The sequence below is a fragment of the Enoplosus armatus genome, chromosome 17, assembly GCF_043641665.1.
Source record: "Enoplosus armatus isolate fEnoArm2 chromosome 17, fEnoArm2.hap1, whole genome shotgun sequence".
NCBI classification, from domain to species: domain Eukaryota; kingdom Metazoa; phylum Chordata; class Actinopteri; order Centrarchiformes; family Enoplosidae; genus Enoplosus; species Enoplosus armatus.
Genome location: NC_092196.1, coordinates 8,897,639 through 8,914,998, shown reverse-complemented (window position 1 = coordinate 8,914,998; position 17,360 = coordinate 8,897,639). Strand labels below are relative to the sequence as shown.

Below are 17,360 nucleotides of genomic sequence, written 5' to 3'. Positions count from 1 at the left end.
TGAATGTGTAAGAGGAAGACGGGCGGTCATAAACAGAATTATCCTTAATCTGAGGAAGAATCTTGGGTTGCATCCATTTATCATGTTCAGCAAACTCTACATTGTTGACAAGTTATTTTAACTATTTATATTATTGAAGGTACATTACCTGTCATATTAAAAGGTTTTTAGATTCTGTAGTTATGAAACTACAATTACAACTCCTTACCAAAATAAAAGCACTCATACTACATGAAAAAGGAATAAGCTCCTAGCCTGTCAAACTAGGTTTGTCCTTTGTTTCTGCCTTATTTCAAATGGGCTAGCTGAGTTGTCTGGTGGCTGGTTAATTGAGGAAGGCAGCAACAGACAAAAATATGCTTTATGATAAGTATTTTTAGCTAAATTGTAAGTATGGATTTGCATGAAAACATTCTACCTTTAGGAACTGTGATGTGTTTGCATGTCTGTGTGTGTGTGTTGTCCGTTTGAACATTTGTGTGTCTTTTGTGAATCAGTTTGGATGTGAAATGACAGATGTTATAAATAACTTTATATTTGTATAACTTTACCTCATAAGACCACAGCAATGTTTTTACATGTGTTCACAAAGAGTTCAGTGTAGCAGTATTGTATTGTAGATGAGGACTTAAATAAACCTCTAGATGGCAGCAACCTGACTGGATGTGCCTTTTTATGATTTGCACATCACTCAAACTGATGCTTCAAAAGATCACAGATAATATTCATGAGGTCGTTATGTATGGACATTATGATATTTCATGTGTATTTGGGTTAAGAAAGAGTAAAATAAATGTTTATGGCGGTTTTGTAATTTTTCATGAAACTGAAGGCCCTTGCAAAAGTAAACTTAAATCTGTGACTGTGACGTTGCTAAAGGGCTTAAAGGGCAAATTTCAGTTACAGAAATCATGAGAGATGAAAGCATCCTGCCAGATAATAGAATAAAGGGGCTGCAGTGCAAAGAGCCCTTTGAAATGGCAAACCAAAACTTTCTTCCCCAACACATACTTACAAAGGAATGCCTAATTATACCACTTTATCCAAAACATAATAAATCATAATAGAAGCCATATTGTTTGTGCCACAGCCTTATTGAGTTTAGTTTGTCTTTTCAACTTGTGTTTCTTTTCTTTCTCTTAAACGTGGACCATGAGTTTAGACTTGGCACAAACGACTTGAATATTCAATATCATATGTATTCCCATAATCTATACGTCCAATGAAGACCTCAAGCTGCATGTAATTTCTTACCGTGAACCGGAAACGTCTGCACCTTTCTGTGGCCTATCTATCTGTGAGTGAAGTGGAGGCTAGTGTGGGTGGGGAGGGATGAGAGAGGGAGAGAGAGGGAAGACTGTGCGCGTTCAGGCAGGACAGGAGGGCGCGCGGGACATCAGCACACCGGCTGGGTCAAGAAGCTGCAAGGATGGAGATCCGACCAGACAGGTTTAAGGCGGTCGCAGGCAAAACTCTGGGGAAAATTCACAGGTACACACCTATTTCAAATATTCCTGACTCCACCTCTGACTTTTCCCCATTTTCACGCGTTTGCTGAGCATAGTTTTGTTGTGCGGGACACAGCAGTTCATCATGCTGCGGGTTCCTATCCTCTCTCCTCCATACAGTAACTCTCTAGTTGAGAAAAAGTTCGTTATTGATTTTAACTGGGAAAAGAGGCGACTGTTGGGTTTATGTCCCAAACAGCATGTTGTTAGCGGAAAAGTCCGGCTTTGCGCAGCGCACATTGTAGTGACTGGATTGAGTGGTTAAAAATGCTGACAGTGATGGAGAAAATGTTTGGCTGTCATTTCATGGATAGTTCATTCTCATAGCTTTAAAAAAAAAACAAATAATGGCAGAAACTACCATAGAAGTCAATTATGGGGATGTTTTCGAGGTACAAGTGTGCAGTGAACTCGCTACTGAGTGCATATGGGACTAGAGGGAGGTTTTCTTGTTGTGGTGTGAGGCTTTATTGCATTTATTGATTTCTAAAAATCATGAATGATTCTGTGGCTCCTATCAGATTTGGCCTGGCTCAAAGTGGATTGAGTATATTGGTGTTTCAGACGAGAAGAAAGTGTGGTTACATAATGTTTCCGTGTGTTATTAGCACGACCTGGAACCAAAGTAATTATCTATCCATCTTCTATCAGGGCATCCTCTGACAGAAGTTACTTTTGTCTTTCTTTCATCAATGAACCATGAAATCTCATGCCAGTATTCATGACATTTACCATGGAAACTAACTTTATGAAACTTAATTCTGTATAACAAAGCCAATGTAAGTTAATAATCATTTTAGTAATACAAAGCTGAAGCCATTAGTTGATTAATCGATTAGTCAATCAACAGAAACTTAATTGGCAACTATTTTGATAATCGATGAATCTTTTGAGTAATTTCTCTCACACAAATGCCAAAAATGTATTTCTAGCTTCAGTCAGTTCCACTTCGTTTTCTTTGTCTTATGTGATAGAAATTTAATATTTCTGGTTGTGGACTGTTGGTTGGACAAAACAAGCAATTTGTAGATGTTTTTTGAGATGGTTTATGAAGAAGACCTTGATTCACAGAGACCTAGTTCATGTCTGTGCCAGTGTAATTTTTAAAGAAAAGATCAACACAGCAGTCTCTCATTCATAAAAAAAAAAAGTGGTGGATATATGTAAATACATTGAATATCAATACAAAAGTTGCAACACAGGTTGATGTGCTGACAATATTTCAGTAAAACCGAGAGATTAAAGACACTGATAGAACCTCATGCAATAACCATTGCTTTAAGCTTTCGCTCTCTCAGGATTTGAGGTAGCAACCAAACGTATAAATCCCGTCCTGAAATAGCCTGTTTTTCAGTCCAGCTGTCGAGCCACGCAAATCCCTAAACTCTCCCCTCCCACTCTCTCCATCCCTGCCCATGTCACTTCCTCCAGCCGCTCCCTCCTCCTCCATCCTCCATCCCTCTATCCATCCATTGAGCCATTGAGACACCAGCACAGACAACTTCCAGCCTATCGGGGTCTCCCAGATTAAAAGGCATGCAAATCTCAGGCATTTTCTCTTTGACTGGTCGTGAGCCATGCATGTGCACGGCTACAGCTGATGCTATGAGAGATGTAGAAGATTGGATCCAGATTGGTTTCAGTGGGCGTTTCCTCAGCTTAGCCAGTGAACTCTGGTTTTATGTGGACACAGTGTTAGGTACAGGCAGTGGTTTCAATAGAAAAAGTGAATATTTTGTTCAAATTTATGTGGAAAATTTGTATGTTTTGAGGCATGCATCTGTGTGTGTGTGTGTGTGTGTTTGTGTGTGTGTGTGTGTGTGTGTGTGTGTGTGTGTGTGTGTGTGTTTGTGTGTGTATGTGTGTGTGTGTGTGTGTGTGTGTGTATAAATTTGTGCATGTGTGAATATGTTGCATCTTGAAGACAGGATGTCCCTGCACTGTGTGAAAGATGAGTGTGTCTGTGTGCAATCTCACCACCTCATAGACAAAATCCCTCCTGATGAAAGCAGCCAGGAGTTCATCTATTATTTAAACATTTTCTCCATCAGAATGCATCTCCTGTTTCTATATTAAACTCCACTAGGTAAGCATAAACTTCCACACTGTAAGGTCAAGTGCACTCTACATTTCTACTCCTATATTCCCTCTTTAACATCTTCAAATAAATGCCTAAATATCATCTATTCATCTCCTCATGCCAAGGAACTACTCCACAGCACTACATGAAATATAATCATACAACTGTCGTCTCGTCACCATTTTGACTGCGTGCAAAAGTTAATTGCTAATAGTATCCCACGAACATTGTGCATCTCATAAAAATGGCACATATAGATTTATTAAAAGACTTCTCATCTCCAGCATTGCATGGTTACACAAGGAGAGCTTGTGTTTCACTACGCACAAGGCAATACAGAATATAACAGGTAATCCATTTTTAATCCATTTTACTTGCGGTGGAGTGCTACATTTTCAGCTACCTTACACAGTCTGAAAAGTGGTCTAAATAAAATATTCAGATAATAATGAGATGAACCTATGCTTTTTTTTTTTTACCATTTAGGCTTTGGCAAACTGCAAGAAACTTTTCGGCACAATTTTAATAATAGAATTCTTATCAGTTTAAGAATTATTGTCAATTGTTGTATTATATTTTACACTATGTTCTTGACCTTAATACTTAAGTGCACTCAGAGACAGTGCAGCTTTGCTACTTGGCTTCATTTCTCTGTGCATGTGCACAATCAGAGGGATTTCTTGATGAATGAGGTGTTTGCATCACATTTCTGGAAACCTGTGAAATGTAATATTGCAGTTAACTTACCTTAGTCACTTTTGCACAATACACTGTGGGTGGTCCAATTTATTTTTATAATGGAAGGGGAAAAAACATATTAAAAACGTTTTTGATATGAGTACCTCACATCAGTAGTGATGATTACAGTATGAACATTGTGATTATGACAATGGCAGTGATAATGTTAAAGCTATTGGGCTGGATGTCAAGTGTAAAAATTATTACTCTGCTGGCAGTCATTGTAATTGAGGAAGAAAAACATCACTCAGTGAATCCTTGGGGCAGGCAGGGTGCTTTTGGAGACTTTGTGTTCTCTATCCTGATATTTTGTCTTTATGTCTGTCCATGCCGGTGTGTTACTTTCTTGACCTGTATTGTTGTGTGTGGAAGTGGCTACATGTACACAGGTTTATTGATGGGTCTTTACGCAGATGATGGATCTGTCAGAGGAGCTGAGCAGTTTGGAAAATCAGCTGCAACCACTCAGCGTGCCTGGATATTGGCAGCAATGCTATTTGTATCCATGATGTCAGTAATGCTTCAGTATTTCATATTTACGCTGCCTCCATGCGTTGTTGGGTTTAACACCGTGGCACACAACAGAACTGGGAAGCAAAGAAACAGGAAGAGAAGTTTTTTTTTAAATTTATCTTTGAACCAGCTCAGCTCGTTGTTAGCTGTCCAGTAAAGGTAGTGAAATAAGCAGTGTGTGTGCATATGCAGTCAGTACTCACACAGTGATTGAGTTATACTATGTGAGTATTTAGATAATAAGTCTATGAAGGTCACACGTGTGGGTGTTTGAACGTTGTGTGTGTGTCCACAGGAGAGAGAGAGAAAAAAAAGTGGTGTGACAGGATGGGGAGGAGGGTGTCTCCCTGGGTGACACAGTCCCACTGAGACCCAATCTGTTCACTTCAGGGAGAGTGAGCGGCTCATGGAGGAAGGGGGAGACACCACTATCGAAATTACAAAATAGCTGCAGAAATTGCAATTTAAAAATTAAAAAAGTCCTCAAGCTACCGCCCATATACCCAAACACCTGACCTACAAATAGAGGGCGAATAAGGGGGAAATAGCTTTTAGACAACAGGAATAAAGTGGGTGGGCTGACATGAGGAAAGAAAAGCATAGTTTACATACTGCACAGATCAGCACACGGATGTGGACAAATAATGACCAGGGCGTCTGGCGTTATATAATATTTTACTGTCAACCTCCCTCGCTGTCTCTTTCTCCCTCTCTATCATCCTCTTATGAGAGGATTACGCCGAACGCTCTGTGAATTGGTGAATTTAATATACAGGGTAACAAAAGTCCCAGGTCACCAACCAGCACATGAGAGTCACAGTGTTATTTTCTCAAAGCTGATATATGAAGGCAAAATCACAAATTAGTCAGAATTATAAACATTTTCTCACTATTTAACAGCAAATATGGAAAAAAAGATTAAGTAGAAGTGACCTCCAGGCAGATTGTCACTCCTTTCACCTCCATATGAAAAAAAAACAATAATGGACTATCATATTGGCTGTAAATAGGAATAATACTTAAGGAGTTTCACATTATATATTATGTGAAAGTGTGTGGGCTCAGGAGGAGGGGCCTGCACATTAATGCTTAAGAGCTGCAATTAGTAGATTATTCAATTGTTCGATGGGTTGATGGCAGAAAATGAATTGTCAACTATTTTGATAATGAAACAATAGCTTTAGTCATTTGTTTAAGCAAAATGCCCCCAAATTGCTGGTTATAGATTAGATTATCAAATTTGAGGATTTCTCTTTCAAAATTTCTTTGAGTAAATATATTTGGGTTTTGGACTGTTAACGGAATAAAATAAGCTGTATACGTACATCATCTTGGGTATTTATTTTACTAATTGTCTGATGTTTTATAAACAAAATGATTAATTGATTAATCAAGAAAATATTACAAGATTAAAGAAAATAACCACTTTAACATCTAATAATATTCAAGGTGGAAATCCAAATTAAGTCTATATTTGTTAGACTAAATTGTTTTGAATTTGAACATTTGTGTCAGAATTATATTCAGGTTTTATGTTGTAGGTTGAACTTCATTTCTTGTGCTCAGGTGAAAAGCACAGAGATGAGCTCAGTTTGAGGTGTGAGTAGTTACTGAGTCTCCGCTGAGCCTGTTACTATTGTAATTATGATATTTCAGAGAGCCTGAGGTCACGGGACTCCTGCCTGCTCATGCTCTCTCGCTCATTAATTGTTGCCAGCTGAGACCAATCAGGTCCTCTATGCTAACATAGAAGCTACATCAGCTGAGAGGAAGCTCACTGTATGTCGTAGAAAACGTCCAGGGACAAAGCTTTTCTCTACGTATGTCTCATACCTCTACTTGCTCAGAGATAATTTTTACACAGTTAACAAGTTTGTGCTGGCAGGCAGACATGCTGACAAATGCTGATTTAAATCAAGATTACTGTATTTGTTTGTAAACTGAAAGTACCAGTAAACTCCTTCACTACCACATTAAACAACCATATTAGAAGAGGGAGACCCTCAGCTAGTCAGCTATTTTGAGACACTTCCATGTGCACTAGTGTGAGATTGCCCTTTAGTGGGAAGCATCTGTAATTAACGGTAATTTTTGCTATGGGCTACCCTCGTTAGCTGGTAGCGTATGTGTAGGTGTCAGGCTGCAATCTGTCATGAGGTTTAATGAGGATCCTTCTGCAACCTTCACTAACTCTTAAGTAGGATGCTGAGCTCCACTCAGGGGGCAAGTCAGCACATTTGTCCACTACAGAGAGGACAGCAGCGTGAGTGTGGCCAACTGATTCAACAGAAAACATGCGCACACCTTCCTTTGTGTCTGATCAGCTTTTTGATCATCTTATTGCTTTAATTTACAGAATTGGTAACAATGTTATTTTTCTGTTTCCTGTGTTTAATGTGCTGTGGTGCACATGCTAAAGCTCCATGTCCAGAGGCCAGTGCACCTTCTATCAAATATATATGATGTGCCTGCATGTGCTGTAGCTGAAACAATAATGAAGAGAGGCTTGTATCAGTCCTTTTGTTGAAACCAAGCAGGTAATTTCTCAGAGAAATATTAAAAATAGAATATTTACCCAGCTCTTTACTTACACAGAAAAAAATATGATGTGTTTGTAACAGATGGACCAAAAAAATGACATTTTAAAAATCATTGAATGTTTGACTTGAAACATAAAATAACTGCATGTAAATGAAAGCAATCTGATCTTAAAAAAGGACTAAAAAGCTGAATCAAAAGCAGGCAGGAACTCAACTGTGTGTCGTGATGAGAGAAGGAGAAGCATGCTGAACCATGCCCAGCGCAAGTCTGCCCCTCCATATTCATTTCCGGAAGTAAATCATTTTTGTAATCCTAATCTGAATGTTGTGACAGATTAAGAGAGAGAGAGAGAGAGAGAGAGAGAGAGGATGCAGCCCCTCTAATCTCTTACAAATTCCAAAACGTTGCTTAACAAAGTACTACTTTTCTGTTCATTGTGTTTTACTTGACAAGTAGAATATCTCACGATGGACCCAGGTTTCATTCATACATCATTATACTGGTATATCTTTTATCATTTTTATTTATTGATTTTTTTGGCATGGATGTATGAAGAGATTATGGTGGGGGAGGGAGTGAATTCCACATGCATAACTAAGAAATATATAACGACTGGATGGATGAGACAGAGTGTATATGCAGAGAAGCAGACAGACAGGCCAACAGATAGATAGATAGTGACAGATTATGGTGTAAAAGCCAGAGTGAATTATTTATCTCACCCAAAAACACATCAATAATTAAATCAGAGTCTGACTTGTCTTGTGTTTGCGTGCGTGAATGAGTTATCTTGGAGTTTCAGCGTGCAAAGAGCCCGAGAGAGATGAAATCCCCTGAATGTTTGCTTGAAGAAAAGAGCAGCATTCAATGCAATAAAGACTTGGGGGGGGGGGGGGGGGTTTGGGGACCTTATTGAAGCTAAAATTTGAAACAACTTTTTAAAAATGCATCATCGTCACATGGAACAAATCCTTGTGGTGATTGTGCCTGTTTCTGTGCATAATTCTCCAGCTCATTGACTAACTGGATCAGCCCAATGGAAAGTGGACGACTGACACACGACTGCATTTTGCTGTGAATTCACATATACTCAAAAACACACACGCTCAAGTTAAAACAGATATACACTGGAAAGTGTGGCACTATGTCTGATTTAATCTGAGAAAAATTATCTGCAAAAAGCATGTGCTTAAGTCTGCTGTATGCATGTGTGTTTGTGTTTAATAGTGGGGGTGTGTAGTTCAGAGTATGGAGGCTGTAATACACAGATGGCGGCTCTCCTGGCTTCTCTGTTTGACTCCCGTGGAAAAAAGTGACTCTCGCCATTTGAAAAAACTGGTCTCACACAATTTGAGTAACAGCCTAAAATAACAACAAACGTTGGTCTCTTCAAAGACAAACTGATAATTAACAAAAATTACTTCAAGGTAATACAAAATAATTTGAAACACAGGTCCTTGGTTGACAAAAAAACATTTTAGACAAAACATCAAAGCGTCTATACAGACTGGATGTATTTTTGGAAATAGCACTTCAAATATTGATTACACTCTCTTGAAACATTTTGCAGTTCAGTGAATTGTAAACCTGTAAATGCTTCTGCTTTTCTACAAAATCTCCTTTTCAGGAAATCAGCATAATGCACTTGTACAAACTGATGGTATGTTTTTTAAGCAGGCCATCTAAAAGACAAAAATTCATGCCTTTCTCTACTTTAATTATCTCTGTTTTTTCATCTGTCTGTGCATTCACATACCGCCTGAATAACCTCACTGTATAAACACACAAGCCTGTCCATCCAGTAATATGTGGTTAGATGACGGTCTCCAGAGAGCTCCTGTTTGTGTCTGAGAGACAGAGTGGACATCTTGAACAGCACCAGTAGGGCAGCAGGTCCCAGGCATCCTGAAGGAGCGGACACTGGGGGAATGTGCTGTCCTAGCTAACTCTGCTCCTCGGCTATAGTGACAGCTGCTTCCACACACTGGGACACGCTGAGTCAGACACAACCACAACATGGTGCATGTTGTCTGCATGGAGGTGTGTGTGAGAGAGAGAGAGAGAGAGAGAGAGAGAGACATTCACCAAAATCTCGGCAGCAAAAAACATGCATGAAGAAAAGATATATACACTCCTTGCCACAGTCTCAAAATAACACGTGAACCCCACAAAAACATAACATCTTCCACGCATTTGTGAAAATATTGTAAATGGCTCGTAGTTCTCCTTTCCTGCAAGCTCTCTCTGTGTCTCCCCTCAGGCTGATTGAGAAGCGGCAGCCCAATGGAGAAACCATTGAGTTATCAGCGGAGGGCCGTCCTGAGCTGGTGGAGGAGAAGGAGATGCCGGTGGTGGACTGTACCTGCTTTGGCTTGCCGAGGCGGTACATCATCGCCATCCTATCTGGCTTGGGATTCTGCATCTCTTTTGGCATCCGGTGCAACCTGGGTGTGGCCATTGTAAGCATGGTCAATGACCATACTGTCTACAAGGGCAACAAGGAAGTACTTGTGGTAAGTCAGCAAACAGAAATCATAACTTTTGGACTCACCTTTACTGTATCAGTCTGTCTTTGACAAGACTCACATTTAGAAAATGTTGTTTAGGATTTGTTTTTGTTTCTCTATGGCCTGCTTCATTTCTGCACTTGGCTAATGCCAGAAAATATTCTTTTTTCGGAAACAAAGAAATGAATGATAGAGAAAACACTGATCTCAGGCCACATGTACTTATAAAGTGCACGAGTGATACACCGTGAGCATATATATTGTACATTTGTACCGTCATCAAAATAAAAAATGAGGTTGCTCTCTGACTTGGGTGAACAGACATGTTTAGGTTCGAATACCTTTAAGAATATTTCTTTGTCCATGAACCGTGGAAGCCCTGATGCCAGTTATCTCCTCTGTTTTAAAATGAGTACATTTCGAATTTAATTAAGTTAAAGTCAAATATCTCCTTTGTCTGCAGGCTGCACAGTTCACCTGGGACCCTGAGACTGTGGGGATGATCCACGGCTCCTTCTTCTGGGGCTACATCGTCACACAGATCCCGGGTGGCTTTATATGTCGGAAATTTGCAGCCAACAGGTGAATGTCTTCACGTTTACAATATCTTCGCCAATATGGGCATTCCTGTAATCTGGTCTCCTATAAATTGGCTGATTTGGTAACAGTTGGGTAATTGTGCTGGGTATGAAAATCAAATGTAAGACCACGACCATGAAGCTTCATCCTTTGTCAGTGGAGCATTTGTTTCTTCTTGTCGTTCTTGTGCTGCTGTTACTGTTGACTATTCAATCTGAGGCAGCTTGTTTGTCTTTTGTGTGTTTAAGAGTGTTTGGCTTTGCCATAGTGGCCACATCCACCCTCAACATGCTGATTCCAACTGCTGCTCGCTGCCATTACAGCTGCGTCATACTTGTCAGGATATGCCAGGGCCTTGTTGAGGTACAGTACGTGTCTGTGTGCACATGTGCTTGCAGGACTCTGTGTAAAACTACTATGCATGAGTGACTCCCTGACTGTATTGTGTCCTTCAGGGTGTATCATATCCAGCCTGCCACGGGATCTGGGCCAAGTGGGCGCCTCCTCTTGAGAGAAGTCGATTAGCCACAACAGCCTTTTGTGGTAAAGTTTCACACCTTACTGACACATTTCCCCAAAAATCCAATACCTCTGATATCTGCAGAAACTTTGGGATCTTCACTAGAATTAAGTTCTGTGAGTTTGAACATGACGTTGTTGATGGAGATGCCAGAGATTCAAGAGGTTAAAAGTACTGGACGTGGATTTCCATGGCCACTTAATAGCAATATATATTAAGCATTTTGAGCGCTGAAATGATTGTATGATTATAAGGAAAAATGAATGAATGCTTTTCTTTATGTTTGATGCCTTTTCAGGATCCTATGCGGGGGCGGTGGTGGCCATGCCTTTAGCTGGGATACTGGTGCAATACACTGGGTGGCCTTCAGTATTCTATGTCTATGGTTAGTACCCTTATGTTCAAATATGTGTTCGCTCACTGCAGTGCTATGACTGTTCAGCCAAGTAATATATTAATACATACACTAGCACTCTTTCAAATGTTTCCAAATCCATTAACTAGTGTGTTTCTGTTGTTTCTGAGTTTTTATGTGTCTGCATCAGGTGTTCAAAATCTTTAAGTGTAAGGTTTGGGGCTTACATTTTTTGAAATTTAGAATAAAAAGTTATTTGCATAGTACTTGCAACCGCACATTAGCTTCTTTAGTGCTAGTCTTCCTTATAGCATTCAACAGCATGCCCCAAACACATATCCTCCCAGCCTACTACTGATGTTGTAAAGCTCAACAGTTGAGCTTCACAACATTAACAGCAACCTGGAAGGAAGTCTGAGTAGCTACTTCTCATTTTCTCTCTTGCTCTCTCACTACTGTATCCTTTCATTCTGGCTCTCTTGCTCCTCCTCTACTGTACCCATGTCTGTGGCTGTCTCTCTCTCTCCCTCTCCCAGGCAGCTTTGGGATATTCTGGTATTTGTTCTGGATTCTGGTGTCGTATGAGAGTCCCGCAGCCCATCCCACCATCACACCAGAGGAGAGGAAGTACATTGAAGATGCAATCGGAGAGTCTGCGACATTTCTTAATCCTCTCCATGTATGGCACTATATGATATTCATATGTAGCCTATCAATCTAATCTCTTAGACCTACACACAAACACGGAGAGTGTGGATGTACACATGTATTTATTCTCTCACTCAGCTGACTCTATAGTTCTTGATCCATCAGAGTGAAGTCAGTGGATCCCAGTAATATCTTATTCTTTTTGATGGCAGAAATTTAAAACCCCATGGAGACACTTCTTCACCTCCATGCCAGTCTATGCCATCATTGTGGCCAACTTCTGCAGGAGCTGGACCTTCTACCTGCTGCTCATCAGCCAGCCGGCCTACTTTGAAGAAGTCTTTGGCTTTGAGATCAGCAAGGTGAGATTATATCATCTATAAAGCTATTAAGACTTTCTGTACAGAAGCTATAGTTTGAGTTTTTCCAGAAACGTCCTTGTATACTCACAGTTGAAATATGCACGGCTACAGTCTACTGCAGCCAACGGCAACTTCACTGGAGAGTTTAGGTGTTAAGGCTTCACTCAAAGGTAATTCAACTGGAGTTAAAGTTTCAACCTGGATCTTATTCTCATAATTGTTGCTGTTGTGACTATGGATCATAATAACTTTGTACTCATCACCTCAACCAGTAAAACTTTATTTGGAAAGCTTTAGGAGGCTTGCGCTGCTTGCTGTGATATACACTGCTTTGCCAGAGTCATGTTTCCTGAATCCTTACAATGGAGTTGACCACTGCAACATTACTATGATAGTCATAACAGCCACAATTAAGAAAATGAAAAGTACCAGAATTCGCCTTTACGGTATGGGTCTGTGTGAGTCCCATATCCAAATTTTATGAGGTGTGTCAGGGGGTTAAACTATCAATCTCTACAAAGCACTGCAAACAGTAAAGATTACAGTAAGTTATGGACTTAAATACTGTAGTTTATCTTTAGTTCACGTAGAAACGATCTTTTCCACCTTTAATTAAAAAACAAGACTGACTGTAAGAGTCTGAGGGGTGGCATGACAAAGCTATTGGTATCTTTGGGGGTATTTAGCTTTCACTTGATAGCAGACAGTGTAGAGAGAGGGGGAGACAGCATTAAACAGGCATTCCCTGCCGGACTAGATATATGGTCTTTGATATTATGTCATCATGTAGATCACATTATCTCAGCTCAAAGGAGCACCAACCAGCATAAACATTTACTATTATCCAGATTGATGTGCTATTATAAGTATTCATGAAACAAATCTAGATTGGATGTCAGAACACATTTAAACCGAAACAGGAGATTTTCTACCTTCCACCTCCCATTGTTTCTAATACTCTAGGAATGAAATCTCTTTCTCACACACACATACACACTCTCTCGCTCTCATACACACTCTCTCTCCTCTTTGCTCTTTCAGGTGGGCATGGTGTCAGCTTTGCCCCATCTGGTGATGACAATCATCGTGCCTATAGGAGGACAGTTGGCAGACTACCTAAGAACCCACAACCTGATGTCCACCACCAATGTCAGGAAGCTCATGAACTGTGGAGGTGAGTGTGTCAAACAGAAGAGGGTGATAGCTGGAGGAGGGTGAGGAGGAATGAAAACAAGGGAAAGACAGAAAGCTCAAGACAATGGTAGAGCAGACACAGAATGACACACTGAATCACCTGAGTTTGCTTAAGAACACCTCAAATTATGTCATTATGACAGTTCAAACCCAACTAGACTACTGTTTGAGTTTGTGTTTGTGAATGATGTGATGGTATGCAGAGAGAGAGAGAGAGAGAGAGAGACCTTGAATATTTTGAGATGCTGTAAAAATAAAATAATATGGTCTGTGTAAAAGTTTAACTTTTGACTAGAGTAGACATCTGTCTGGGCAAAGTGTGGCATAATATCTGACCACTTTATCTGATAATGAAGTAACATTTTACAGACATCCAGACACATGCATGTCACTTAAGCCGAACTGTCTTCATCTTGTCGTCAGGTAGAAATGAAGATGGCATGTCACCTTTGCTGTAGTGAAAGCAACATTCAGAAAAATTAGAGACAAACTAAGGATCAATCTGAGCAGCATTGTTGAAAAAAATAAAAAGACATTTTATAGTTGTATTTGTTAATAATTGTCAACATCATTTGTCTGGCGCCTTTTAGCCAGCAACTCTCATTCAGAGTGTTTGAAGTGCAGCAGCTTCCAGGACTGGAATCATATTAATATTTTAGCACAACTTAAAGGTTGTATCAGTGTTTCTTCTGCATGTGCATAAACAACATTTCTAACAACAGCAAATTACAACATAATAATACACTACTTCATGTCAGGAGAATAAAGTCATGGATAGTTTTCCTCATTCCTCCCTTCTTGCACTAGTTTTTGATGTGTTTACATGGACATGTTTCAGGTTTTGGAATGGAGGCCACCCTCCTGCTGGTGGTGGGATACTCGCACTCAAAAGGTGTTGCCATTTCCTTCTTGGTCCTCGCTGTGGGTTTCAGTGGATTTGCTATCTCAGGTAAGAGAAACAAGTATGCTGAAAATCTGATTTATGTCTGAGTGAGTTCAGTGTAAATGATCAAATCAGCAATTTATGAAAAAATTGAATGTTAACAATGGCTTGCTGCCCCAGCAATAGTTCAACATTTTAGAAAATACCGTCACTCACTTCCTTGCAGAGAGTTAGATGAGAAGATTGATAAAATTCTCATATCTGTCTGTTCAATATAAGGCTACAGCCAGAAGCTGGTTAGCTTAGCTTAGCTTAGCTGAAAACAGGGGGAAACAGCTAGTATGAGAGTGGTATCAATCTTCTCATCTAACTCTTGGCAAGGAAGTGAATGAGCTTATTTCCCATAACTATTCCTTTAACACTGCTGAGGGCTGACTTGGCCTAACTATGAAAATCTGCTTAAGTGTTAAAAGAAAATCTTGGGGACTGGGGGAAATTAGTTGTGCACTGTTTTTGTTCTTTCACTCAGGGTTTAATGTCAATCACTTGGATATCGCCCCTCGATATGCCAGCATACTGATGGGCATCTCAAATGGGGTGGGAACATTATCTGGAATGGTGTGTCCTCTCATAGTGGGGGCCATGACCAAACACAAGGTAAAAACCATTCACTTGTATTGACTTTATAATGCCATGTATACAACATTTGAAATGTTTGAAGCACCTTTTATACCTTTTTACATCATTTCAGACACGTGACGAGTGGCAGTATGTCTTCCTTATAGCTGCCCTCGTTCATTATGGAGGAGTGATTTTCTATGGTATGACTTGACTTTGAATATTGTGTTTTGTGAGGCATGTACAGACGACCTCAGTCTAAACGTTGATCATATGTTTTTGTCACTAGGACTCTTCGCATCAGGAGAAAAGCAGGCTTGGGCGGACATAGAGGACACCAGCGAGGAGAAGTGTGGTATCATCAATGAGGATGAACTGGCCAATGAGACAGAGGAGCTCTACCACGGAGGCGGGCAGTATGGGGCCATGAGCCAACCAGTTGTTGGTTCTAACGGAGGAGGTGCCGGAGGAGGAGGAGCCGGGCCTGGATGGGTGTCGGACTGGGATAAGTCTGAGGAGTATGTGCAGCCGCCTGGATACAACTCTTATATGTACGGGGGAGAAGAGGAGAGGGAGCTGACATAGAAGATTGACGTGATACAAGTTTTAAAAAAACAAGATAAAGAAAGAAGATTGTTTTTGGAAAGGGATTGTAAGAGAGTCACTGCTACACTGAATGGACCTGCTGTGTGCTTTTGTACAATATTTACAATTGCACATATCAAAAGTATGGATCTGATTTATTCCATTGTGTGTGTGTGTGTGTGTGTGTGTGTGTGTGTGTGTGTGTGTGTGTGTGTGTGTGTGTGTGTGTGTATGTGTGTGTAGGCATGTGCATGCAGGTGTTAGAGTGGCCAATGCACACATACACATACAGTAGTAATTTGTAAAAACTGAACTCATATCCCTGACTTCCTTCCTGCTCCTGAGCTTGTTGTGATTGGTCAGGCACTCTGTTTCCATGACATCACTGAGGAGATTCTGTGTGTGTGTGTGTGTGTGTGTGTGTGTGTGTGTGTGTGTGTGTGTGGGCTTTTTGCCTGTGCAGCAACTCTCTCAAGCCACTGGCATTGTGTTGTATTTAAATTTTTATGTGAAAGCCACACATTTACTTTTTTGCTGGGAAAGCACCTTTGGGGCCTCGTTTTTAAAACGTAAAACTTTTGAGCTTCCAACATTGTCCAAATGACTAAAAACAAAATGTGACGTCACTACTGTACATTGCTCCCACTTATTTGTCTAGTCTACATTTGTCTCAAGGCTCTCTGACATAGTAGAAATCATATTGATCATATGATGAAATCTAAAAACGATTCAATCAAAGAGGAAAAAAGGTGCTTAGATGTTGTATCAGTCTGTGTTTGTGTGTGTAAAGCTGTAAAGCTTTTGTTACAACAGGCTCCCCTTTACGTATGTGTGTGCATTTGAATGTGCAAAGGTGTGTGTTTGAGCTTGTGCACAAAGCTGCATGTGGTGTCTAGCTGAATCTCACCTGGGTCTGACCTAACTAGGTCACATCCAGCCGGGCTCATGGGTCACATGAGTAATCATCTGACATTTGTGACTTTCCATTTGGTGTGTATGCTCCCATTAGAGAGGTGGCCCAGAATGACAAGTAGAGTGTAATAGTTGCTTAACTGTTCCACCGATTAACCAGCGTGGATATAATATTACCGGGCATCACAGCACGTGCTGCCTCTGTTTCTGCCTTTTTCTGTGTCTCTGTGGCTGCCTCTCCCTCCGTCCTCCTCCCTGTATTTAACAGGATGTCCTCTCCTCTCTGTTTGGAGCTGTTTCCATGTCTTCAGTAAATGTCAGTCATGTTTGAGTTGGTGGGTCAAAGCTTTTCAGATTGTCTGTGTATGTGTGTGTGTGTGTGTGTGTGTGTGTTTGTGTGTGTGTGTGTGTGTGTGTGTGTGTGTGTGTGTGTGTGTGTGTGTGACAGTGAGTGTGTTGTTGTGTTGGGTGCAGGTGCTGAAACATTGTGCGGTGAGCATGTTTTAATGAGCACAGCAGTGCAGTACCCGGCCATCCCTCTCTTCTTTACACACAAACACACACACACACAGCTAATTTTATGCAAGCACAGTCATGTGCACCATGCGCAGTGTGCAGGGGGAGTGGTGGCACACTATTTGGTATTTTCATGGCTGTAGGTGTGAAAGTTTGGTAACAGTCATGGCCAATCACATCAGCTCCTCTCATGTCCTTTAAAGGCAGCGCCCATCTCCATCTTGACGCACTGACAGCTGGGTACTGGAGAGGAGAGTCAAGAGGTGCTTCTCCTGAGAGGACACTGACATTCTCATACAGG

At 40.6% G+C, this 17,360-nt stretch overlaps 1 protein-coding gene across 1 annotated transcript; it reads left to right on the top strand.

Annotated features, from left to right (window-relative positions):
* The first annotated feature begins 1,429 nt into the window (after window positions 1-1,429).
* On the top strand, window positions 1,430-15,631 carry slc17a7a (solute carrier family 17 member 7a). Its single transcript, XM_070923691.1, has 13 exons — window positions 1,430-1,491; window positions 9,641-9,893; window positions 10,351-10,469; window positions 10,715-10,829; window positions 10,922-11,009; window positions 11,285-11,371; window positions 11,878-12,020; window positions 12,202-12,351; window positions 13,393-13,525; window positions 14,384-14,494; window positions 14,958-15,085; window positions 15,180-15,249; window positions 15,336-15,631. Exons 1-13 carry the CDS (start codon window positions 1,430-1,432, stop codon window positions 15,629-15,631), a joined length of 1,755 nt encoding a protein of 584 aa, XP_070779792.1.
* The last annotated feature ends 1,729 nt before the right edge of the window (window positions 15,632-17,360 follow it).